The following is a 25,017-nucleotide window of genomic DNA, read 5'->3' as shown; positions in this document are numbered from 1 at the left end:
GCATGGCGCCGCAAGAAGTATCATGCTTTTGTTCGAACGCGTGTCAAAGGACACCAAGTGCTGTACATAACATGGAGAAGGGGGACAATATAGTTGCGGCCGAGTTGTCATTGAAGAAGGCCGTGTGGTGAGGTTGGTACTGAGCCATTTTTCCCCATAAGTGTCCATGGTATTTGGTGTCTTGTGTCTGGTCCCTTTAAGCCGACATAATCAAAGTCCTGGCCAATTCCCCATTCCGGAAGTCGATGTTAAGGATGGATGGACTCTACAAATCACGCCTTCTCGTTAGGGGCCATTTCATAGAGGTTTCAGAATTTAGATATGGCTGGTCCATAATCACTCTCCTTTTCTTCTCCATCTTTCTCTCGGAGCTCTCGCTCTCGCTCTCTTGCTGCCCATTATATAATCATTGACGTAGCCCTATTCCCGGGTAATCGTCGCTGCTCTCTCTCGCTTGCCTACTTACTTATTTCCTGCATCTCCCTAGTTTTGCTCTTTGACTACTTTCATTAGACTTGGACTGCGACTTGATTACGTCTAACCTTCTTGCTAACATCTATTCTGATATTCATTTAACCAATCGATCACCTCTACCCACCCGCCTGTTGACTGCACACAAGCCTCACATCGGCAGGTTAGTAGTTGGGTGGGTGACCACCAGCGAATCCCGGGTGTTGTACGTTTTCTTTTTCTTTTTCTTCATGTTTCGTTTGTACATTTTGCGGTCGAAATTTAACTGAATTGCAGCTCGCTAAGGTTGCACACCGAAGATGGCCATGGAGGGATAGGCAAATGGCGAAATATAACCTCTGGCATAAACCAAGTCCTCCAGCGCTTTCATTGTATAGTGAATATTGCTGGATGATCACAGATCAATGGCTCGTTAAAACTTGGAGGGTTACGACCTAAAGACTGTAATCTGCGAATCTATCACGCGACTATTGACAATAAACGATTTTCTTTTTGTCAGTCCTGCATACTACGTACTAGAGATCTTCGGCTCGTCCCGACGATCGACAGTGATTAGATTTAATAATGGACTTTAACCCAATCCAGACAGCACCTGCGCGGGCCCATATTAACGCAATGACCAAAAAATCAGTAGGTTCACAGTGTTCGAGCTGATCGGCAACTATCTAGGGTTTGCAAGTTGGTCGATTACAGCCGCAGTGGGTCACACTCAACTAGCCTCGGTTCAGATCAAGGTGTGAGAAGCTATGGTATCCGTAAATGGAGTCAGGACGATAGGTCATATCTGGAGTCCGGAATTCTTTTCCTTCATTGGAGAATGTGCAGACAAAGGCCACTGCCTCTATTGGTGGAAATTCCCTCGAATGGCTCATGTGGGTTCGCAATGCGATGTGCCTTTATGATACTTTGATTTCGGTGCCAAAGACCAGTGGACCCCAATGAACGGGGCAAGCCGAAGGCTGAACTGAATCGACATGTCGAGCTTGAACTCCCCCACATTTCATCACGAGACCCCTCATGGCCAGTTTCTCGAGCACCAGATTAAGCATTTTCTACTACCTATCTAGGACCTCTTTATGCCTACTCTTGGCCTTGGTTAGACTGAAATAATGCACAAAAGTACAAGAATGTGGAATGTTTTAACGCATTTCTCAACACATTCCACGAACTGAATGAGCGAGGCGATCGCCGGCGATAAGGCCTGACACCCACAATCTCGTAGATTCCCCGCTCTAAATGAAACTATTCAATGTGATGTCTTAGTGCTATGTGATATAGCACGCAGAGGTTGCCACCTGGTCCAGCCCCTTCAGCTGCTCAGCCCTTCCATGCTAAGAAGCTGTCGATCTCGAGGATACGACATATCCTTCCCAGGTAGGAAATGAAGTATTCCAAATACTGGACTAAGCAACATTGCTTTTGTGCTCCTCAAAAGATATAAATATGTCCTCATCTTCCTCAATCTCACTGAACATCCAACACAGCAATCCGCCTCCATCAGTTCAGATCTCAAGTCTCTTTCAAACAATCCAACTTCCAAACCCACTCAAACCTATTCATCCACCATGAAGTTCACTGCCACCATCGTCGCCGCCGCCCTGGCCTTCACCGGCTCCGTGAGCGCTGCCACCTGCACTCCTGGCTTGGATTACTGCACCGATGTGTTGCAGGATGTTGGTAAGAAACTTCTCGCGTCCCTCTGAATCGAAAAGTATACTCACACTTTCCACATTATAGATGGTGCCAACAAAGATGCTATCAGACAGGAACTGCGAAACAAGGGCGAGGTTTTCCTCTCCAATGCTCCTGGCGTCTGGAGCGGCCTTCTCTTCCACTGCAACAACGACCACTCGATTAGCCTGGCGGACAAGTGCGCTGGTGGCTGTATTAATGCGGGCGCCGGCAAGAGCGACATCTGCAACCACGACGCCTCGGATTGGCTGTAAGGGTCGACTCAGAGAAGTAGCCTTTCAGAAGGGATTGGTGGTTTTTGGGGCTGATTGGCTGTTTTGATTTCCCCATTCGTTGGGTCGTTTGTATGGAGAGCTTGATAATTGATCAGCAATTTATGGCGGGTTGCGCCGTATTCTGATGAGAAGGTTTTATCAGAGCTGATGGCTCGTAACTAGATCGTATGGGGTAGTTTAATATGTAAAGAGTAGTATGAAGTATGTACCCGTCTCTTTCGCTCGCTTTACTGATCGCTCAGATGGTTTACTGCATTCCAGCAAAACTATTATCGTATTGGGATATCCTCTGCGCCGTTTTGGTGTTAATAGATGAAGTTGGGACAAATAAACAAAGATTTCACAATCGGAGCTCTTATCAAGAACGTACAAAGCTGACTTTAGATGCGTGAATGATAGAACGGGTGGGATACGGTACGCAAAATCTCCCTATGGACGAGTAACAAATCATACATTAATTTTAGAATTGATTAACTTGGGCATTGGCCTTGGTAAGCGAACTCCCAGCAGGAACAGTCACATAAGCAGCAAGATCAGAAATATCCAAACGATGACGACTCTCCAAAACTCCAACAAAATCATTAATCATCACCCAGAATTCCGTTCTAGGTATTGGAAAACCCCGATGTTTTGAAGGGCCACAAATAGAGCTAAGCGTCCGACCAATTACCACAACATCACAATCCGCCAGATACTCAGCAGCTATTGTAGCACATTTGGCCAACGGTCGCCGATCTTCTCCGTACAGTTCTCCAGACTCACACCATACCAAGGGCTCGCCTCGCCCGCGCACTCGGTGTGGTCTCCATATTATGCTGCGCAAGATCCACAATCGGAGGAAGTCGCGGTATGGTTTCATTACGGCTTCCGAGAAAAGCGGTCTCCGCTCAGTACCCTGAGTCTCGATGATGCCGATGTGTGACGTTGGGGGTTGGTAGAGAAGCATTCGTTGCCAGCTTGCTTCTTTCCGCCTATATGCGTTTTCTTCTTCCGGGGTGGGCAGGGGAGTTTTGCGATATCGACGGATCAAATCGGGGGGATTGTGTTTTCGCCAGACTCGAAGCCAGATGTCTTCGAGGAAGGGGTTCTGCGTGCGTTTCTGGCCGGGTATGATCGGCCGTCGGAGGGTCTGAAGAATAAGGCTATCTGAAGGCGCTTTGAGTCTTGTATGAGACGGTTCCAGGCGCGACAGACCCTTTGGCAGGATGAAAGTACAGTACGCAAGTCTGTTTGCAGAAGGATCATTTCGAGAAGTTCGTTAATGCAGATAAGCCTATGTCCAGACATTTTGGTGAGTTTCTTTTATGGGTTTTATGAAGAGCTTTGATCGAAGATGAAAGGAAAAGACACTGGATATCCTCGGTCATGTTCCTAAACAGTTTAAACAGTTTACATATACTCCTAGAATTCGGAGATGACGTTTTGATTGTTTAATATTTTACATTTTCTCAGGTGACCGTAGTGTGTTCTGGGCCTGAGCGGATAGACTGTAAGAAGGTTCAAGTCGGATCAAAATACACGCATGCCTCCATCTCTAGATTCCTGTCCACTAACCGCTGACCTCGGAATCTTCTGTTTCTAGCTTGAACCTTGTTATCTCGTAGTAAATTCTTTTTGGTCTCGTTTAGGCTTGCTCTCGTTACGTCAAGGTATGCGGGACTCTGGGGTTTCGCCATATATTGACTAATCTTGCTATTTTAGAGTATTGGAAACAATAAGCATAGTATTTAATTCCTATAACTCTCCATCTCCTAAGCCAGGAGTGCTAGGCCCTCCAACAATTTGGCCACCGATATGACTCTTCCGGGTATTCTAGAGGAATACTCGTTTATTTCGAGATATTAGACCGACCTAATCCTCGCAGACCCGAGTACTCGTTTATGTATTTAGGGATACATCTTATTTAGCACGTTTATTTGTGCCTTACACCTGCCACCTAGCCATAGCTATGTAGTTCCTCAAGCTTACAGAGCCCTGTGGAGGACTGGGTGTCTAACCAAATCCCTACACCTCCAAATTCACAGATCAAAGGCTTTGAGACAATCACTGTTTTCTTTGATGCTCTTTCATGTCTATCCACCCACAAACAAACCAAATTACTTCGATTGTGGCTGTCATTGATACCAGCACGCTAGTCTCTTTGTTTGAAAGAGAACTGATATCGGTAGCTAATCATTGCATGGCCATGCAAGCAAGCTTGGTTTGTAGATTTTATATATAGAAGCATAAGACAAAGCCGTCGTTTCCGTTGTTTTATGGAAGAGTCTACTGCTATGGACTATTTCAACTAGGATATATTAGGTCTTTCCATCCTCTTCTTCATCTGTTACCTTACACAGCACCTTCATTCTTCCTTTCCTGCTTGTTGTCACGCTCCTATGGTTCTGTCTCTGCGCTTCCTCCGAATAGCTTCATACGACCGACTACTTTATCGCAAGTTACTGTCATCACTGCCCTTCCAGAACGCTACCTCTCAACGGCACAAGACAAAACTCCTTTTTCTTTCCAGAATTATTTGACTTTTTGAATCGAGCATTCTGCCGGGTTATCAGGGTTTGGGCAGGCAGAGATGGAAAACATTCAGTCAGTTACCCAGAGACATAGGCTGATCACAAAGAATCTCGGGCTGACCATAAACCAAAACAGACAGATGAGAGATGAAATGAAGCGAGTGCAGGAAGGAATCCAGTAAGTCAAACATAGAAAAAGGATCGTTCCAAATTTTGGTCCCTTGATTGTTAACAGATGTTAATAGGCAGTTGCGGGATCAGAATAGGCAGTTGGGTGATCTGAAAAGGCAGTTGGATGATCGGAATAGGCAGTTGGATGATTGGAATAGGCAGTTGGATGATTGGAATAGGCAGTTGGGTGATCGGAATAGACAGTTGGGTGATCGGAATAGACAGTTGGGTGATCGGAATAGACAGTTGGGTGATCGGAATAGGCAGTTGGCTAACATGAATACGATGCTGGACCATAGGAATCAGCAGTTGGATCTGATTGCGCAGTTGGAAGAGAAATGTTCCCAATTACAGGAGAGTGTTCGAAAAACGACCTTCCTAGAACTGATTCGCCACTGCCATGAGGCTCTATCGCAATCCCTTAAAGTCGCATGCCCAGCGCTATGCGCCAAAGGGAACATCCAGGGCCCTAAAGGGAGGTTCTGTCCAGAGCGATTTGAACACTGGACTGGGTGTACGGACGCTCAAAGCCAGATCTACCGTTCTGTGTGCGAATTTCTGGCGCCGAGTGAAAGTTCAGACAAGCGGTTATTTAAGTCAATTCACAACATACGTGAGCATGAAGAGGAGGCTGCAATGTCCCCTATCAGCAGCGAGAAGGGTCTGGAAAATTACATGAAGTCTACAGTCGTGCTGCATGTAACACGGATCATGGAAGAGCTCTACAAGATCCCAGCAGCCCGAGAAAGGTTTGGCCTCAAGGGCACTGGGATTCAATTTACGGACCATCTGAACCCATTAGGTACTGAATATGTTGCCCAGAATCGACAGGAGAGTGGGTCAGTTTCACAACAAATGGCTGGTCGCAGACCCGATACCTTTTGTGTTCATTATACGGATGAGAAGCCCGGGCTGCTTACAACGGTGGATTATAAGCCACCTTACAAATTGTCGATGGAGACGCTCCGTATAGGTTTACGACCAGTAGCCTTTATTGATGAAATAATCAATAGCAGTCCTACCTCAACAGAGGGGAAGGCGACTCGCTTAGCGGGGTCGGCCATAGTCCAGGAGTACCATGCAATGATAGAGCTAGGGCTCGAATACGGCTATGTCTCCACTGGGCTAGGGCTGGTTCTGCTCCGAATCCCCTATGACAATCCAGAAACCCTCTACTACCACCTCTGTGAGCCTAATGCTGATGCGGACCTGGATAACCTCGATTGGCCCCAGGAGCCTGTGACGATGATTGCGCGGATACTGTGTCTGTGTTTAATGAGTTTTAACTCACCAATCCGGAGCCAGGAGTGGAGGGCCAAAACAAAGGAGACTTTGGCCAAGTGGAATACAAGCTTCGACTACGAACATGAGGTCCAGAATAAAGACTCGGCATCAGAGCATCGTCGCGGCTCGGATGTTATTGCCCCGCCCACCAGGAAGAATAGGCGCGGCGCTCCTAGGAGATCACCGCCCCACACAAAGTCACGGACAAGAAAATTAAAAGACTCTGGATTCCGATGTGCTGAGCCAGATGATTTCAATTTCCGAGAAGATGAATCGGGTCCTGATGCCGATCCAAGTACAGGGCAGAAACGTCGCCGGGGCCCAAGCACATCTATTGAATTCTCTTCGTCGGGACAACAGGCCAAACGCCGGAGAACCTCCCAAAACAACCAAAGTGGCAGGCAAGCCCAGCGAACTGTACAGTTCTGCACCCAGAAATGCCTCCTGGGTCTAAAGAAACGGCGCAAACTGGATGAAAAATGCCCGAATGTAACACTTCACCGGCAGCATGGAAGCAGCAAATGGCACCCGACCAGCAGCACGGGGCTAGTTAAGCTTCTCAAGCATCAACTAAATGAGTGCATTGACCGTGCCATACCCCTGGGAGAGTGTGGAGCATCTGGGGCGCCGTTCCAGCTGACCTGTGAGAGGTTCGGGTACACGGTGGTTGGCAAAGGAACCTCCTGTTGGCTGTGGCCCGAGGTGTCGGAGGAAGCCGAAGTTTACCAGGTTCTTTCGCCTGCTCAAGGATCGGTGGTGCCGGTGTTTCTCGGTAAAATCGATTTGGATAAGACCTACTTCTTGCATGGCGCCGGAAAGATTCGACACATGATACTAATGGCGTGGGGAGGCAAAACGATAGACAGAGTGGATGTCCATCCGCGGATCAGGAGAAAAAGCACAAAAAGAGCTGTTGCAGAAATCGATGCGCTAGGGGTGAAGCACGAAGACATTCGCGACGCCAATGTTCTGTGGAACACAGAATTAGACCGGGCAATGGTCATCGATTTTCATATTTGTCAGTTGAAGGCTCAAGTGGTCAAAAAGAAGAAAAAGACTAGGAAGGTAGCAGGCACCCGTCCGTGTAATTACCATAGCACGGACATAATGTGACGAAGATAGTGAGCACTCAATCGGATGAAATATACGCTAGATTCAACCAAGGACTGGTCTCTTTATCCCGACTGTAAATATCCCTCGTACAATTATGCTTTTACAACCCGGACAACAGCGCTTTTTGGTCCACGTTACTTCAGTGATGTTGGATCCATTTACCCACTAAACCAGTTAACAAGCCAATCCACATGATGATACAGACTATCCTACACAAAATTAACACTCTGACGCAGATCCTTCTGTACCATAATATTCGGCGACTGATGATCCATCCCCGGCACGCCCTTCTTCCCCTCGCAATGGGTATCCACCCAAGAATCATTAGGATCCGAAGTCTCCGTCAGCAAGATATCCTCTCGCTGCGTATCTTTCGACCGGTTGGATGTGAGTTTCCAGCGACGGCCGGAGCCCGTCCCCGATCCGTAGGGGTCGGTCGTGTACTGATTCTTCCTGCGGTGTTTGAAAAGGGGACCGAATGTGGGCACGCAGGCTGCTAGGATGCCGACGGAGATCTCGATATAGGACCAGATGCCGGGGTAGGCGGCGTTGTCTGTGGATGTCAGTGTGCGGGCGAGCGGTGATTGGGGAGGGTTCCTACAGCTGGGGTCGGTGGATTCCATGGTGGAGATTGCGATGCAGCACACGATGCCGAAGATGCAGACGCTAGCATTGTTAGATCGGTACTGGATAGATAGAGGGATGAAAGCTTACATTCCGCCCAGAAGGAAGATAGTCAACACCTGGATCTTGCGGCCTCTTCGCATCTGTAGCCCGAGGACCGGCTTGACGGGAAGCGCGAGGATGGCAACGTCGGTGACTACATTGACAATGCTGTACTATAAATCAGATCGAGAATTAGGGATGTAAGGGCTGAGGACCTCACGCAAGAGCAGTATACGGCGGAGAGACGTTGATGCATTGCCCTTGCTCTCCAGTCCACATCGACGAGAGAGGAATACATTGGAAGGCTGCGGTAAACACCACGGCCAGATTGTACGCGATAACCACCGCGCCCATGATGTATGAGACCACCAAAAGCCATTTGACCGGGAAGATGCGATGGTAGAGAAACAGGATGGATATTTTGGTGAGCATGACGGTGATCGAGTACGTGATGATCGCAGCGACATAATGCTTCGAGGCGAAGTCAGATTCCATGTGCCGGGACCATGATCAGTGAATAGTCATACCTGTATAAAGAGTTTCTGGTTCTTGACAAAGATGATGTGTAGACCTTCTCCGTTGTGGACACTCATAAAATTCAACACAGCATACGTGAGCTGGCCCATCTACCCACGGTTCATCAGCAGGGTGCTTCCATCTGGCCGGATCTACCCACCAAAGCAACCAAAATAAGGTAATCATCCCAGTTCAATCGAGCTCGCGAGCGGTATCGTGACAGGAACCGCGCCGCCACTGCTGAGACGGCCAGCAAGATGCCGACAACGTCCGCGGCGATCTGGTTAGGCCGAAGATCATCGTCCGCGTGTGCTTGGTAGTAGGCAATGTCTTCGGGCGTTAAACCAGACATGGTCGTCGTCACTGCAGGTCGATACCACGCTGTAGGATGGCGAAAAGAAGACGAGAACAGACATGGCGTTTATAGCAGACAACTCTCCTCCCCGGGGAATGTGTGAAGGGGGGTGGGGAGACTCTCCTCTGTCTGAATGAGTGCTACTGCATGTCAGACGGACGATCACCCAGGATTAAGTGCAATACAACCTCTGGGCTGCAACACTGATCGACAGATGGCATGACTGGCGTTATTCTGTCTGCGAGGCTGTCGAGGTAACTGATCCGAAATTAACGCCAGGGATCTCAGCCACTTGACTCCAGCGCGCAGCCAACCTAGTTAGTTATTAAGATGTTTCTCTATTCTCACTCCAACCTCCATTTCTCGACTTATCTGAATTCCCCTTTCGCCCCCAAACCCCCTACAGCCGTTTTATCGCCATGGCCACCCCCGTGGGAGTACACCTGGTAGGGAGTATCCCCCTGCGCGACACCGATGAGGTTTTCCGGAAGATCACCGCCGCGCTGCCCAACCGCCTCTACTCGATTCCTGACGGCGAACCCGGCTTTCGCCAGAATTACATCGCCACAGAGCTTCCCTGCTTTCCCAAGGAGACCTGGCGCCTTTTCCTGCCGGGCAGCACCGAATTACCCGCCGACCACCCCGGCTTCACCCAGGAGTCCGTGACAGCATCTCACTACGACGGCGCCGCGTTGGAATCCTACCAGCAATTCGTGCAGCTGCGCGATCAAGGCGTGATTCCTCAGGGCGTCCGATTCCAAGTCTCTTTGCCCTCGCCCCTCGCGTGCATCCAGGGCCACCTCAGGCCCGAATTCCACACGCAGCTTGAACCGTTTTACGAGCGCCGGATCCTCGACGCCCTCGACGCCATCATCGCAGGTATCCCGGCCACTAATCTCGCCATTCAATGGGATCTCCCGTTCGAAGTGATCGACCTCGAATATGAGCGTGGTCGCTTCCCCGACGATTTCACCTTCAAGCCGCAGTTTGCGCCCGTCAGACAGGGCATCTTGGATCGGATTCAGCGTCTCTGCGCGCGGATCCCGGAAGACGCCCACGTCGGCTTCCATCTCTGCTACGGGGACCTAGGAGGGAAGCATTTTATCGATCCCGAGGATCTAGCGGTGGTTGTGGAGTTCGCGAACGACATCGCAGCGACGATCCGACCGCACGCGGTGAATTGGGTGCATGTGCCGGTGCCGAAGGACCGCGTCGACGAATCATACTTTGCGCCGTTGAGCAGGCTGACGCTGGACGAAGATACGCGGTTGGTCTTGGGGCTGGTGCATTTCGACGACGAGGAAGGGACTCGGCGGCGGATTCAGGCGGCACAGAAGGCCACTGGGAGGGCTTTCAGCGTGGCGACGGAGTGTGGAATGGGGAGAGTGCCGACGGAACAGCTGGATAGTATCTTGAGGATTTCAAAGGAGGTGACGGGCCCGATTGTTTAAATGGGCTCTTGGCTGAGCGATCGATTTATTTTCGCTTTCGTTCATTGAAATGCATTGTCCTGGTCTAAGATCGCCAGCATCATCAGGTTCATGTAGCGGATATAATTCTCCCTGGCGATCGGCAGCGACCCACTCCAGCAGGACCCCAACGCCCATGAAGGGATAAACGAGCGGTCCAATGGGCTCTTGAGATACAAAAGTACTCCGCAGAACGCCAGTCCAAATAGCTCGACGCCACTCCCACACACTAACGCCTGGGCTACGGGGCTATGGATTCCCTCCGCTTCCCTTAGCACTTTAAAGTCGGCGTTTAGCATCCATACGTATGACAGGCGCACTTCAGCCCTAGATATTACTACGACGGTATCAGCATCCACAGATTTATGGAATGAAAGTCTGTTTGTAGCGCAGAGCTGCGATTTATAATAATAGTACGGAGCTTGGAATCGTGCAGGGAAATGTGGCCCCCACGAGTCACCAGCATCTGCCAAGAGAGGGGAAGTGCTCACGCTAGTTTAACAAGGCTTTCTTCGGCTCTCTTTTGCTTTGTTCTTATGCAATTTTTCGGATGACGCCGGCGGTGTTCTAACAGCGTCTCGCTTCTGCTTGTTGCCATCGGGGTTCAGAGCGAGTGGATGTGAGCACATTGTCCATGACGCTGCAGATGAAGTTGGGATAAACCTGGCTGATTCTTGGACTTCGAGTCATCAGTTCCTCGAACAGAGTGTTAAACGCCAGGACAGCCGCTGGGCCGAGAAACCTCTCCTGTCAGACTGCAGCGCAAGGTGAGTTAGCTGATCCGCTGTGATGAAGTGATTAGAATCTAAAGAATGCCCACAGCCCCGCTCAATAAATCCCCAATATTTAGACCCGCTGCAGAGCCGATGATAATCTTTCCCCTCGCCCATTGTCACAATGTTCTCTTCTCTCAAAAAGAGTCCTGCATACTCGGCTCTGCCAGACTCGGATTCCCCCCGCGAATCCGAACTACCCGGGGAGGACGTCCGACCAAGAAAAGCGCGATTCGCAAGAGTCACCCCGGTTTGTGCTGGGGGCGTCGTTGCCTGTGTGTCCGTCATCGCCTTCATCGCCGTCTTCTTCCTCTCCCTCTCTTCTCCCACATCTCAAAATACATGTGTTTATCCCCGGATCCGACCCGAATGGCGGACTCTCAGTCGTGCCCAAAAGAGGGCGTATATCACCGCCGCTCACGGGTTGACGACTCACCTGTCTCCACGGAACCCTAATATTACCGTGCATGATGAATTCTCTTATCTTCACAGTCGCATTGGCAACTACTGTATGTGCCTACTTCTTTTGTCAGCTTTAATTGAAAAAAATGCAAAAACATTAACCAAAATCACCGATGACAGCCCACAATGGCCCCCAATTCTTGCCCTGGCACCGATACTTCCTCCACGCCTACGAAAACGCCCTGAAGCAATACAGCAACTACACCGGTCCTCTTCCGTTGGTTCCTCCTTTCTCTCTTTAGTAATTCAACCCACTCTAATAGCCTATCAGATACTGGGACTGGAGCCTCGACTACCGCAACCTCACCGGCTCCCCCGTCTGGAACATCGACGACGGTTTCGGTCCTAGCGGTTCGTCCTCCCCCAGCGTAGGAACCGGCGGCTGCGTCGACCAAGGCCCCTTCGCGAACTGGGCCCCCGCCTACTACGACGGCGTCTACCACCCCCATTGCCTCTCGCGCGGGTTCCTCGACGCCGCCACCGTCGCCCGCGTCGGGAACCTCACCGTGCGCCCAGATGCCTTAAAGCGCGTGATCCGCAAGAAGCAAGAATACTTCGACTTCCTGATGGCCGTCGAGACGATGTCGCATCTGACGATTCCCTACGTGGTGCAGGGCGATTTCGTGAAAGTGACGGCGCCGAACGATCCCGTTTTCTTCCTGCACCATGGCCAGGTGGATCGCGTGTGGTTGACCTGGCAGCTGTTGGGCGAGCGGCTCTGGGAGTATGGTGGGATGAGGAATATTAATTCCACGTATGAGGATGCGGCTGTCGATGATGTTATGCAGTTTGGGGATTTTCTGGGCCCAGAAGGGGTTGTGACGGTGATGGATGTGATGGATACGGAGAGGGGCTTTCTGTGTTATACATATGATTCGACTGTGGTTCCTACTTAGGTGGGTGGTAGAATTTAACGACCTCTCTCTGGAGTCGGTAGTACTATGTTCATGGATTTTAAGGTGTTCTAGAGAGTAGAGCTCTAGCAATAGATATCTTAGAAGGCCGATCCGCTACAAACCTGTAGCTTAAGAATGCACCTATTGCTTTATTGTAGGTTATTACTTAGTTTTGTTTATTAATCATTCAGTTTAAATAGGGTTTGCTAATATAATATTATATTGCCTTCTTTCATTTGTCGGAGCCAGTGTGTTACTTCCTCATTGTCGGATGGCTGGCTTCGAACGGTGGCAGGTATAACAGACGGCTTCGGGGGGAATATCTCGAATACAACAGACATAGAAGTGCCGTGAGCGTTTATCAGGAATGCAATTGCTCAAGACTGGCTACAGTGGTGATTTTGTAGGCCCCTAAAGCTGGCTGTAGTCAAGAGAAACACGCGGTGACCTCGACGGTCTTTTCTTCATTGGGAATTCACTACTTCACTCACCAGAAACTCCCGCACTCCCTTCTACTTTCATTCTCTCCTTCCCAAACCCCCAGTATTGCCGTTTTCCCGCCAGCTCCTTCGTTTCTATAATGAACAAACTGGTTTTTCTTTATATTTTCGCCCCCTGCTCCATCAATCGCCTCGCCTCATCTCCCCGTCCTTTTTCATAACCGTTACTTACCCTTAACATCACCTCTCTCGCAGTGTGGTTTTATATTCAGATTTCCCTTTTTTATTTCATCAAAACCCATCAATCCTCATCAAACCTCGCCTACATTGTCATTTGCTTTTCCCTCCCCGATTACCTGCGTGAAGCCAACGTCTCACCTATCGACAACATGCGGACTCCGCAAGTGCTCTCCTTTCTCGCCAATTCGATCGGTAGCGTCCAACTACTTGCAAGAAGTCCTCCGAAAAAGTCTCTATAGCAAACTTACCTTCGGAAACACCGTGTCTGTCTTCTGTCAATCTGTCATCGAATCTCAGCAGCCCCGACTAGTCTTCAGTCTGCAAGGATTCTTGTTGTGTTCGATCTCCCCAACTCGCCTCGCCTCATCTCCGCCGTCCTTTTTCCCTCTCATAGCCCTTACTAGCCCGACACCAGCCCTCTTCGAGGGTGTGGTTACACAAACCTCTTTCTCTCTTTCTCTTTTTATCAGATTATCTCTTGCATCAAGCGTGATTCTTCCCTCTCGTTTGAAGCTTTTTTCAACCAGTTACTTCCAAAAATTCGAAAGCTTTGACCTGCCAATCTTTACGATCTTTCTCGGCACGATGCCTGGATCGCGGGTTTCTTTTCTTAGCAGATCAGCTCTTGCATCAAGCGCGATTCTTCTACTATCTCGTTTGCGGCTTTTTTCAACCAGTTACTTCCAAAAAGCTCGAAAGCTTTGACCTGCCAATCTTTACGATCTTTCTCGACACAATGCTTGGATTACGAAGTAAGTTTTCACCATTCAATTCAAGTCGGCAGAATATCATACTAAGGATACTGAATTACAGTCATCAAATCGAAATAATGAGAAATGATCGACGATCTTCCCCGAAGCCGGAAGAAACTGCATGAAGCTACGAATACAGAAATCGAGAACGAAGTTTAGTCAAAAGGAACGCCCCTGATCCAGATAACTTGACAGTCAATATGTATCTACGGTTTTTCTTCGGCAGCTTGGAGGGATGGGATTCTGGATCAAAAATACAAGTAAGTCACTAACTCATGACAAGACTCCTTTGGAAGCATGAATACTGGGGATTTTTAGGAATATAGGATAACGGTCATTTCCTCGGGTGAATCCGCCACGAGAGCATGGCAAGTCGAAGTATATGGTTGCCTTAGGCACATGCCAGCCACTTGGCTCCTCACCTCGACTCTCACTTCTACACTCTCCCCTCTCTTCACCCCTCCACCTCGGACATTGAGCAAGATCAACCCCTTCCTGGAAGCACTACCAACTCAGACCAGAAGTCATTAATTTCCTCAGTCATCCCTACTCATGCTTCAACCGGGAGGGAATCAGTCCTGCAGGATGTTGTCAAGTTGTGGAGACTGAGATCGGAGAACTGAGCTGTGCCGTTCGAGATCAAGAACATGACGCATCTTTTGCAAGGATTCCCGAGCATCTGTCAATCGTCATTTCCATGCTGCTCGAAGCTCCTTTCGATCCGATACATAATCGGCAAGGCTCAGTAAGTAGGGTCGGATAGAGAAATCGCGATGCTTGGATTGCACCAGATGAGCTCATTCTGATTACTGATCTTCTCCGCAGCGATTTCTAAGCGCCGCTTGCTCAACGCCCGCCTGGGATGACGACATACGCCTCGATATAAAGGCATCCCCTCGATTTATCGAGCAATTATCATCACCATAATTCAACCATAACCTACAAATCAATACTATCAGCATGTCCGCCAAACCTATCGCTGTTGTCGCCGGTGTCGGTCCCGGCACTGTATGTCCTTCAACCCACCCAGATCAACCAGATAGCCCAAACTAAAGCTTTCAGGGTGCATCTATCGCGCGCAAATTCGGAAAATCATACTCGATCGCAGTCTTGGCTCGGAATCCAGCCAACTTCGAACCCCTAGTCAATGAAATCAAATCCAACGGCAGCGATGCCATCGGCATCAGTACCGACCTGACGAGCTCCGCCAGCGTCCAATCCGCATTCGATCAAATCACCCAGAAATATCCAGATGCGCCTCTCGCAGCGGCCGTGTTCAATCCCGGGGGCGGATTCGTGCGAAAGCCGTTCTTGGAGCTGACCGAGGAGGAATTTGTGCAGGGATACGAGAGTCAAGGGTATGTTGCAGATCGAGACTATCTGCCATCAGAACATGTCAAATCGGAAGCAGAGCTAACACAATACCTACAGAAAGGGAGCGTTCAATTTCGCCAAAAGCTCACTCCCTCTGCTTCTCAAGGCAAAGCACCTTCCGCACCCACCCACCTTGATCTTCACGGGCGCAACAGCCAGCGTTAAAGGCTCTGCAACCTTTTCGGCCTTTGCGACGGGCAAATTCGCTCTGCGCGCGTTGGCCCAGTCGCTGGCACGCGAGTTCGGTCCTCAGGGAGTGCATGTTGCGCACGTCATCGTCGACGGCGTGATTGATATTCCCCGCACGAAGGAATGGAAGTTCGAACACGAAGACGCCAAACTTGATCCCGATGCTGTGAGTGTTTTGTCTTGATCGAAACTATGAATATAAGAAAGAAGAAAACTGATATATCCAGATCGCGGACTCCTACTGGCACTTGCACACGCAGCCCCGAACGACCTTCGGATTCGAGCTGGATCTGCGCCCATATGTGGAGAAATGGTAGAGGCCAAGGTCGGTCGATCATACGTTTTGGAGCCATATTCCGGCGGGATGAGGGGTAGATTTAATCTAATGCAGCGTAGTCTCTGATTCTATCACACAATCTCACTGGAATAGATTAATTCGGAGCTCAGTGTCTCATTGCCAAACCCAACGCGGGCAGATCGGCACGCCTATTGTATTTGAGGGTCCATTCAGAGAATCTTGGATTCGATGACGATTACCTCCATCCTTGAAGCCACGGATTGTTCAGCTTGTTCGTTTAACTGATATGTCCCGTATATGAAGGATCCTCTAGCGTACATACAGTGTCGATTATTGGGCTCTTTAAACAAAGTCCGCCAGCGGAAGTGCAATATGTGCTCTGCTTGACTGATATCGCAGAAGTTCTCTCTCCCTGAGCACTCCTGCTCGCATCTGACCTAAAGGAATTTCTTCTCAATGATTCGAAGCTTTTGTTGATGGTTTGATGTCGGCGTTCCTCGATGTTTGCTCAGTATACTCCATTTGGAAGCGCTAATAATCTCAGTTCTCTGATTTGAAAACTCGCACTCCATCCCTTTTAGTGCAGTCGACTTCGGGTGTTGATAGTCGCGGATCCACGCTGGGCTGTGGAGACCTGGTTCCCTGGGCGCTCAGTGGGCTGACGCTGCGCATGACAAAAATTCAAGAAGTAGATTTGCGGCTTCGCAAGCCTGTTGAAGACGAGGAACAAAGCGTGAAGACTTAAGAAGCGGAATAGGAGCCCCAAAAGTTTAACTCTCACTAGAGTCACCGTCCTCAGTGCTGTTGTCTTATTCTAACCAGGGTAATGCAGATAATGCAAGGTGCTCCAGGTGCTTCCCTAAATGGCACCTGGATAATCTAGCGGAGTTGTTGAATCCACATGATGTCGGCTTCCAATCTATGCATTGTGGAGACTCCTCTTCACCAAAGTGGATTTGAATTCATTTTCATACAGGGGTGGAATAAGTAAATAGGGGAGCGCAGAAGGAGCGGAGGCGCCATGGAGGCGCAGTAGGCCCGCGGCAGGCGTGTTGCAGCTGCTTTTTAGTTGTGTTTTGTTTTGCTTTTTGATTGTCTACTGCGTTTGTGGATTTTTTAAGGGGTACTGAAGCAAGATTGTGCTTCGCTGGAGAAGCGCCCGCATAGCCTGTTGCTTCAATTGATAGGCTTTATCGGGTTGAAAGAATTTTGATTGATTCATTGATTGATTGATTGAAAGTAGGCTTGGATTCTACTTCCAGCATCAGTGATCAGTGGAAGTTGTACAGCCGTGACAACTGTCCCGTGCTGCCTCTGGAGATGCGTAGTGAACCTTTCCCTCAAGATGGACGTGAATTCAGAGCAGATAATGCAGTGCCATCGCTTTTGATGTTGACTCGGCTCATGATCAAACCATTTATGGCGTTTGGTGAAGGGAGGCGACATGTATGTCTCTGCGGTGCGTACGTATGGTTAAAGATCTTCTAATACATGGTGCTGGGCTATCCGGTATCCACGCCAGTTTAACTACGAAGCGGAGAGTGGCTAAAGCTTTGAACATTGACATTTGGACAGGGGCCCGAGACATTGATTTTGCTTGTCCATCTGGAAACTGTACTTGGTCATTATTTCAGTCCTTGGGGTTCTAGGCTAAGTGCAAAGACATACCCACCTTGACTGAACTGACTGGCTGCGATAATATACCGTTCAACATTTATTCATCTGATACACTGCAGTCCGTGCCATGTACCATCAACCTATATGGACCTTTTTCACCCTTAAATATGTCCTTAAAACCACACATGTCTCCTGAAAGAGGTGGTGTGATCAATATGCCGCTCGAGGCAAATGTTGCCCTAGGAAAGGCCCGTCTAATTGCAGGCGTAAAGCAACCTGTATATGAATTGAGCCACAAGAAGCTCGGTGTGAATCTAGCTGATTACGACTCAAACACCATTACGGAGGAAGCAAGGTTCCAATCCAGCCTGAATAACTTGACAAACTGTGCACTTGGTCTTCGCACTCGGGAGTACAACATATCACTGGCCGATGGAGCTGCATTAGTGCACGTTATTTAGAAAGGCTTTAGTGTCATCGAGGATGAGGTGCAAATCTCTCGCGACCTCTTGGGCTCGTGTTGAAATCCCGATCTTGAGAATGGCACAAAATATAGCAACACCCGAAACCAACTCCACATTTTGTGACCTCGATTTTATAAGCAACTAGCCAGAAGAATCTCACCCAAACTATAATCATGAGACCTTTTAAGAAAGCCCTAAATGTGATGAAAAGGTTGGAGGGATTCTTGGTTCAGACCTGAGTTCGTGCGGTCCACATTAAAAATTGGAGATATGGTGGAAATGGGAACTGTAAAATATATATTGTTCTGTCTGGTGTGACAGTGTTATCTGCATGCTGAAACTCCGTTTGCGCAAGAAAGAAAGCAATGGATAATCATGATATTAGTGTTGTATTGATGCTTTCTATGATCAGAAAGCAAGATATACCGAGTATGAGTTGATAAAAGTAAAAACAGTAACCAGGTTGTGTTCACTAGACCCCTCGCGCTGGTGCGGTGATACCTTACATTGGCTATTTACTTTTAAAGCCTTTACATATCCCATAACTCTATTGAAATGAGTACATACGACCACAGGGTGAGGAGAACAGGGCTTCCCGTCCGCTCAGCCGTACTTAAGCCTCACGCCGGCCGGTTAGTAGTTGGGTGGGTGACCACCAGCGAATCCCGGCTGTTGTATGTTTTTTGTTTTTGTTTTTTGTTCATATTTCTATATTGAAGAGAGGAAATCCAGTTTGCTCAGTAGTTTTTATTTTTAAAGTTGACCGAGTATTAATAGATACATAGATGTTTATTATCCTTAATTGAATCCCTGAGATTATACAGAAATTGATAGATATCTTTACCCGGAGCTCACCAGGACGGTGGGATCCAATACTTCTGCCAATGCGCCTCCGTGTCCGCCTCTCGAAACTTGTCAATCCCCCCCGCGACCCCATCCCCATCCACTTCCCAATCGCCCCTCTCAACCCGATCAGCCCAGTTGTTCAGCACCTTCTCTATCTGTACTCGATGGTTGTTCGTAATACCATTTGTGGTCCCAGCCTGATACAAGTCCCCATGATCATCACGAGGCTCTGGGTATTCCTCCATATAGTCGCAGTCGCTTAACCCGAACGGTTGTCCATTCGAGAGTCGAGCCCATCCTAAAGCCCCAATCGCATAGGGTAGTAGAAGTCGACATCCGTTACTCCAGAATAGTGGGCATGGCACCACAACGTGAGGGATGTAGAATCCGGCAGCGATATTGTTGATGCCTAGATGCTTACCATGCGCTACTGGCTGAGGATACTCTGCGTCGTCAATCTGAAGGATTCGGAGAGGGCAGTTGCCAGGGTACTGGCCGAGGTGGTTATGCGGCGATGCAACAAAATCCGTAAAGGGTTGGTCCTGGAATTCGGCGACAGTGGGGAATCGGATCCCCGGCGCGATGTAGCGAAATCGGACGCTGCAGTCGGAAATGGATCGTAGGAACTCGTGGGCGAATGATGAGGGGGGCAGAACACACTGGTCCTCGAATGTTGCTGGATCATGCCATGGCAAGTTCATGACAGTAGTATGATCATCTCTGTCCGGGATTCGAGATTCGATTACTCTCACGAGCCGCTTGAAAGCAGTGGTAGCCCGTTCTAGGTCCGTCTTTGTGTACTGATGGATTATCCAGGGTTCCATCAACCCATGGAGGAAGTCCATCTTTAGTAGTTTTGCCCGATCTTTGGAGACTGCCTGCGCCTTTTCTTCGTCAGCCATTTGAAGATATGAATCTAGAATAACCTCCAGAGGCATCCAGCTCCATTCGTGCCTGGTGATAAACCTGGTGTCGTTAATATCCTCAATAAAGGTTGCTTTTAGAGTCGTCTGGTCAAAGCTAATCAACAAGTCAGCCCGCCTTGGCTCTAAGTCAGCCATGGGATAGTTTGAGGGAATAAAGCCATACAAAATACCCTCATCATCTGAGACTCGGTAGTGACTAGACTCATAGAGTTTGACAAGCCTTCCCTCCTCATCCTCTTCCTCATGCCAAGTAACATCTCCATCCCGCAAGTTATTCGGAGACTTCAACCCACCAAGGAAGGCAAAGAGCCTAAAATAAGGAGGAAGCACGTCCTCATCCCAAGCACGCTTCAGGAATTCTATCAAGCACGGGTGGAGACTGTTGGCAACTTCCTCAGAAGGCTCCCTGGCCTCCCACCAGGTTAGGGGCTTGGAGGGCATCTCGCCGCCATGGCCTTTGACAGCCCTGGTTAGAAGCTCATTGTGTAGGGCTGCACAGCGCTCATAATCCATGGTTCCAGGGCCGAGGTCTCGGACTGGACTGGATTCAGTTATGCGAGGCCATCCATTGGTGAGGGCGCGAGCTGGGGTTGACGAGGACAAGTTATGCTCGGAAGAAGCCATCGAAATGGAGCGGATGGGCAGCTGAACTGCTTGATATGAATGGTAAGTAAGGAGAGAGGTAGGATGTGGCGGCTGGTACAAGGAGTGGTAATGAAGTTCAGGGATCTCCGGCAACTCGCTACGTGGGATTTCCCCTAGAGATCACGTGGCTTACTAGGAATTTTGGCCATGACTCACGGACAGGGATTGGAAATTGTTCGAGCTCGTTTGTATGGCTTACGTCCTTAGGCTGGATGTAGCTAGTAAGTCTGTTGACCCACATGGAGAGATTGCATCTCTAGACCTTCTGCAGCGAAAGAGTAGAAAGGAATCAAGCATTTCAATTCAATTGTCCAGCGATATCAGAGCCCTGCCAGAAAGAACTGCATGTTCTACTTGTGACCAGTCCTGCGTCTCCTTTTGGGTGAGCAGCCACATGTCTGCTTGTGTATCTAGCTTTCACTCTGCTTCTCGTCTATCCAATCTCGTGTATGGCAATATATATGTAACTACACCCCCTCTTACATTTAAGACTTGCAGGCACCAGAGTAACAGCTCCCAGCACCACAATAGTCGTCAGAGCTCCCACAATACCCATTCACCGAGCAGCAGTCTCCAAACTGGGTTCCAGTACAAGACTTGCTCCCCGCAAAGCTGGGGCCACACTCTCCATTAATGCTCGGGCCTCCCATGTCTGGGTCACACTCGCCGGAGTAGCATAGTCCCGGCCCACAAAATTCCTTGCCGTTGCCGCAGTATCCGTAGACGGAGCAGCAACTGGTGCGTATAAAGAAATAAAGCGTCAGCAGCGAACTTTCCGCCAGGTGAGCTGGATGGGGAAAGGAAAACGGAATGGGAATGAGAAAAAAGAGAATATGAAAAGCGAGAGAAGGTTTGCTTACCGGCCGAAGCTTGGATTACTGCACGTTGTATAGCCCCAGTCTGGGCCACAGGTCCCATTGGTCGTGGCCCCGTTATTAGGTTCGCATGCGCCGGATACACAGTTTCCAGGCCTGCAGTATTCAACCCCGGTTCCGCAGTATCCACTCGTGGAGCAGCAGCTGAGGGTTGGAATTGTTAATGATGAAATCTACGCGATATACCCCTCGTTGTTGGGGACCAGTCATTACTTACTCTCCAAATGAGGACCCTTCACAGATAGTGTTAGCGTAAGATGGCCCGCATGTGCCATTCTCGGACACAGTAGTTGCGGATACAGGAGCCACGCAGACATCATAGTCGAGCCAGAGGTTGGTACAGTTATCCCAGATCTATTAAGAAGATGTCAGTCAATAACAGCAGCTGAGACGCTCGCTCCTCGGTTACTGGCCTGTGTATTTAGATCCTGGAAATCGGGAACGGTAATGCCACTATCTCGTTTGGTCAATACTGTAATCAACACGAGGGTGCGAGCAAACCCACAATCGAAGGGCGATGGAGTTGCACTATACAGCGTTAGATACCGATAACATAGATAATGCCATGAGAGGCAGGCCCTCATACCGTATCCCCAGATGCTACCTTGTAGTACCGGCCACAACTCTCGGTGGTGCCAGGCTGTGTCGGCTCCGCGGGGTGAGCTAAGAGGTCCTGTTAATCAAGTTCCCTGTTCACCTCAAGGATATCGCTACCTGTTGTAAAATATTCGCCTGGTCCAGTCGGTACGGCTATTACACCAGAAGGCTTAAAGCGACCACCTGGAGGCCTGTTCATGATCCACCAATATCAGTATCTTGTCTTGCGATGAAATTCCACAATACCACTGACCCTTTGCATATTCTCTGAACATGATTTACGCGGTCACAGGTACCTTGAAGATACGGATTCCATGCCAGAAACTGAGTCAGAGACACGGGTGAGTCATCGGTCGAGTACTTGGCTGCGAGCGCCTCGCTGTAGGTGCCGTCAGGACGAGGACTAAACTTTCACCGAGTAGTGAATTAACCGGATTAAAGGCCTTACCATGTATTACTCCCATAGACAATATCCAGCTCACAGGGTTTTGGGAGACATATTACGCCCTCGAAATAACAGCTATATGAGCCGGTGATATACTCAAGTGTTCCTGTGCTGACATTGTAAGTATCAGACATTCGGAGGCATGGAAGTCGTTTATCGTCATCTGCTTCCACAAACTGGCCATCGCAGGTATCGGTTGTGGCTGGAGTACTGGGAACAGTAGTGGCCGGCACGGTAGAAGTCGGGATGGTAGGCCGAATGAAAAGAGTCGAGCTGTAGGTTGAAACGGGCAGTGATACAGAGCAGAATTCTTGGATTGATTCGTACTGCTCCAGGAGGTAATCTGTAAACTCGTCTTTGGGGAGTCTAGACGACATGAGTCGCTGCCTCCAGATTTGAATGAAACACTCGCTACATAGCTGCGGAAGCATTAGCCGGAAGTTACCTATGTTGGCCATGACGCTGAGGGCTCACCAAGTCCTTGTCATAGAGGCGCGTGATGTCCTTCATCTCCGGTGTGATGAACGATGTTGAAAACCACGGGTCGTTACATTCGGGCGGCATCTCATCCTCGTTTTCATTATGACATGCCATATCAGAGTAGCTGTCCGGATATTAGCCAATAGTTTGTCATCGATGCGATGAAGGGGTTCTCGTACCGGATATAGTCACTGCCTTGCCACGTTAGAGACTCAACGTAGCACCAGTTCGATGAACTACATGGTGGCTTGGTTAGCAAGTAGATAATCTAGGCCATTCACATATGCATACGTATCCTGCTGACAGACCAGTTCATGGCCTTGCAGATAGTCGGTGGGAATTGATTTTGGCAAAAGGTAGCCCCCTGTAGATAGCAACGTTTCGCCATCACACTGTCTCTCTACCGCTGCCAGCCATGCAGACAATGAATTTGCACAGCCCGTAGTACAGAGTGCAGTGACATTTGACTCGGTCCACCCTGTAGTCAATGTCAGCGCAGAAAACAGAGGTCCAGCATGTGCACGGAAATCGATGTATTTACGGAATTGTTCTGGGTTCCTGGAAGCTTGGAAAGCTGTTAGACTGTCGCAATTTATTGTCCGGTTTCTGAGTCGATATTTTAGCATGCGCTCTTCTCGTGGTAAGAAGTCTGGAAAGCTCACAAGGCCCCAAGACACTTATTGGATAGAGTATAGGCTTTCTGCACAACACTGGGTTCTAGGCCTTGGTAGTAATTGAAAGCGCTTTGAACAGGACTGCTGAGAGAAAGCCAGATGCCCAACAGACCCGTCAAGGACAAGGCTGGCCCTGCGCGTTGCATAACTGCTTGAGGTCGGGGACAATCAGGGCCTCCAGCCGGGTTGGATTACAGGTGAGGGATCTCTCGGGATTCATTAAGAATCAATTTCGTATTCCAAACACAGTGGGGTGAATTAAATCAAGGTAAGCGCTTCGGTAGTATCCAAGGCTAGTTTCGTATCTCTGGCTTGATAGTGAACGGAAATCAATCTAATAGCCTTGGATAAGTCAGTCATCCTCCAGAATGTAGTTTTCAAGCCCGTTAGTATAATACTAGTATAGTTGCGCACCCAGCGTAAAACGTTGGTTAGTAAGTGGTTACACTCTCTTACTCGAACTCGGCAACGGTGGCGCATGGGCCAGGGAAAAGGGGTTTAAACTCGGCGGGAGATACCCGGCGTCCCCGTGAGTCCATCGCCCGAGCCGGCGACTATATCGTTATAGGTCAAGCGAGATTCGATAATATGTGGGGGGCTGTTATGGAGCTAAGACAACTCGAGCTTGATCACCGACCGCCAAGGCCGCCGAGATTCCTATGTGTCCTACAGGATCCTGCATCAGAGAAAGAAATATCAGCAGAGGGCTTCATCTGAGCCATAGGGCGACCTTTGGGCCGGTGGGGCGGTACAGCTGTAAGCTGTCTGGTCTTTGTTAGGGCCACGTGCGATTCTACTCGAATCTTTAATCTAATGTAATATAAAGTCAGGAAATACTTCCCAAGCTGTGTAAACTGGAGGCATAAGCTTGTAGACCTATAGCAGAGGAGCATCAAGGGGCCAATCATAGCAACGTACGTGGAGAATGTTAGAAACTACAGACAGAAGAACATCCAAATCTTTACACCTTCAAGCCACCGTGTATCCTCTCTCAGTTAAGCGAATTGAGGCGCTAATGTAGCTAAGAGAATTCGATCGGAACTACTGTTGGGCTACTCCAATATGCGTACTCCCCATCCCTTTGCGAAGTTCGCTAATGGCAAACCAATAAGATCAAAGACAAGTTTTTTTGGACGTCGCAGTTGAAGTGTTGAACCAACGGGTATTAAGACATTCGGTAGATTCATGTGAAGGAGGTTTTCCGGATGAGCAGAAATAAGGGGATTCTAAGCCCTAAAGCCGAGCAACACCGGATCTGCAGTGCCATGCCACACATACCCACGGATCTGCCCGGAGAGTCGGGGGAAGACCTTCAAGGGTCTGGCCAGGGCCGATCGGCACATCCCGCCGGTCGAGTCGCATGCCAAGTGCCCGCCCTGAGCCAGGCATGCGCTACAGCTTCAAGTGCTTCCGGGGGGTGCGACCAGGGTCAACATGGAACTAACAACGTCCGTTGTCGAGGAGGCGCTAGGATGCGCGATTTCATGAGAAGGCTACTTTGC

The 25,017-nt window shown here is 49.2% G+C and overlaps 9 protein-coding genes across 9 annotated transcripts; 5 read left to right on the top strand and 4 right to left on the bottom strand.

The window, feature by feature from the left end:
• Positions 1 to 2,036: 2,036 nt before the first annotated feature.
• Positions 2,037 to 2,417, top strand: P170DRAFT_479944 (uncharacterized protein; the record flags this gene model as incomplete). The annotated part of the gene is made up of 2 exons (XM_024853741.1): positions 2,037 to 2,148; positions 2,209 to 2,417. 2 exons carry the CDS (start codon positions 2,037 to 2,039, stop codon positions 2,415 to 2,417), a joined length of 321 nt encoding a protein of 106 aa, XP_024699479.1.
• A 481-nt stretch (positions 2,418 to 2,898) lies between these two features.
• On the bottom strand, positions 2,899 to 3,725 carry P170DRAFT_479943 (uncharacterized protein; the record flags this gene model as incomplete). The annotated part of the gene is made up of 2 exons (XM_024853740.1): positions 2,899 to 3,593; positions 3,659 to 3,725. 2 exons carry the CDS (start codon positions 3,723 to 3,725, stop codon positions 2,899 to 2,901), a joined length of 762 nt encoding a protein of 253 aa, XP_024699478.1.
• Positions 3,726 to 5,404: 1,679 nt separating this feature from the next.
• P170DRAFT_368169 (uncharacterized protein) lies at positions 5,405 to 7,516 on the top strand (the record flags this gene model as incomplete). Its single annotated transcript, XM_024844841.1, has 1 exon — positions 5,405 to 7,516. One exon carries the CDS (start codon positions 5,405 to 5,407, stop codon positions 7,514 to 7,516), a length of 2,112 nt encoding a protein of 703 aa, XP_024699477.1.
• A 167-nt stretch (positions 7,517 to 7,683) lies between these two features.
• P170DRAFT_467920 (uncharacterized protein) lies at positions 7,684 to 9,130 on the bottom strand. The gene is made up of 6 exons (XM_024852504.1): positions 8,859 to 9,130; positions 8,710 to 8,808; positions 8,403 to 8,653; positions 8,231 to 8,350; positions 8,118 to 8,182; positions 7,684 to 8,069 (listed from the first exon to the last, which is right to left on the bottom strand). The coding sequence occupies exons 1-6, from the start codon at positions 9,048 to 9,050 to the stop codon at positions 7,726 to 7,728; spliced, it is 1,071 nt and encodes a 356-aa protein (XP_024699476.1). The 5' UTR covers positions 9,051 to 9,130; the 3' UTR covers positions 7,684 to 7,725.
• A 313-nt stretch (positions 9,131 to 9,443) lies between these two features.
• Positions 9,444 to 10,504, top strand: P170DRAFT_467919 (uncharacterized protein; the record flags this gene model as incomplete). Its single annotated transcript, XM_024852503.1, has 1 exon — positions 9,444 to 10,504. Exon 1 carries the CDS (start codon positions 9,473 to 9,475, stop codon positions 10,502 to 10,504), a length of 1,032 nt encoding a protein of 343 aa, XP_024699475.1. The 5' UTR covers positions 9,444 to 9,472.
• A 1,182-nt stretch (positions 10,505 to 11,686) lies between these two features.
• Positions 11,687 to 12,641, top strand: P170DRAFT_316692 (Di-copper centre-containing protein; the record flags this gene model as incomplete). The annotated part of the gene is made up of 4 exons (XM_024843286.1): positions 11,687 to 11,804; positions 11,878 to 11,974; positions 12,029 to 12,407; positions 12,471 to 12,641. Coding segments are annotated over 4 exons (765 nt in total), but the record flags the coding sequence as incomplete, so codon positions are not given.
• Positions 12,642 to 15,045: 2,404 nt separating this feature from the next.
• On the top strand, positions 15,046 to 15,965 carry P170DRAFT_430081 (oxidoreductase, short chain dehydrogenase/reductase family; the record flags this gene model as incomplete). Its single annotated transcript, XM_024847928.1, has 4 exons — positions 15,046 to 15,093; positions 15,148 to 15,443; positions 15,517 to 15,814; positions 15,876 to 15,965. The coding sequence occupies 4 exons, from the start codon at positions 15,046 to 15,048 to the stop codon at positions 15,963 to 15,965; spliced, it is 732 nt and encodes a 243-aa protein (XP_024699473.1).
• A 2,913-nt stretch (positions 15,966 to 18,878) lies between these two features.
• On the bottom strand, positions 18,879 to 20,499 carry P170DRAFT_416616 (uncharacterized protein; the record flags this gene model as incomplete). The annotated part of the gene is made up of 2 exons (XM_024847132.1): positions 19,963 to 20,499; positions 18,879 to 19,893 (listed from the first exon to the last, which is right to left on the bottom strand). Exons 1-2 carry the CDS (start codon positions 20,421 to 20,423, stop codon positions 18,879 to 18,881), a joined length of 1,476 nt encoding a protein of 491 aa, XP_024699472.1. The 5' UTR covers positions 20,424 to 20,499.
• A 385-nt stretch (positions 20,500 to 20,884) lies between these two features.
• P170DRAFT_416613 (uncharacterized protein) lies at positions 20,885 to 23,467 on the bottom strand (the record flags this gene model as incomplete). Its single annotated transcript, XM_024847131.1, has 12 exons — positions 20,885 to 21,179; positions 21,305 to 21,463; positions 21,537 to 21,673; positions 21,733 to 21,772; positions 21,825 to 21,847; positions 21,906 to 21,982; positions 22,034 to 22,107; positions 22,170 to 22,295; positions 22,365 to 22,780; positions 22,836 to 22,965; positions 23,021 to 23,077; positions 23,133 to 23,467. The coding sequence occupies 12 exons, from the start codon at positions 23,465 to 23,467 to the stop codon at positions 20,930 to 20,932; spliced, it is 1,824 nt and encodes a 607-aa protein (XP_024699471.1). The 3' UTR covers positions 20,885 to 20,929.
• Positions 23,468 to 25,017: the final 1,550 nt, after the last annotated feature.

Source organism: Aspergillus steynii (genome assembly GCF_002849105.1).
Source record: "Aspergillus steynii IBT 23096 chromosome Unknown P170scaffold_9, whole genome shotgun sequence".
Lineage (NCBI taxonomy): Eukaryota > Fungi > Ascomycota > Eurotiomycetes > Eurotiales > Aspergillaceae > Aspergillus > Aspergillus steynii.
Note: the sequence above shows the minus strand (reverse complement) of the source record. Positions and strands in the feature narration are given on the sequence as shown.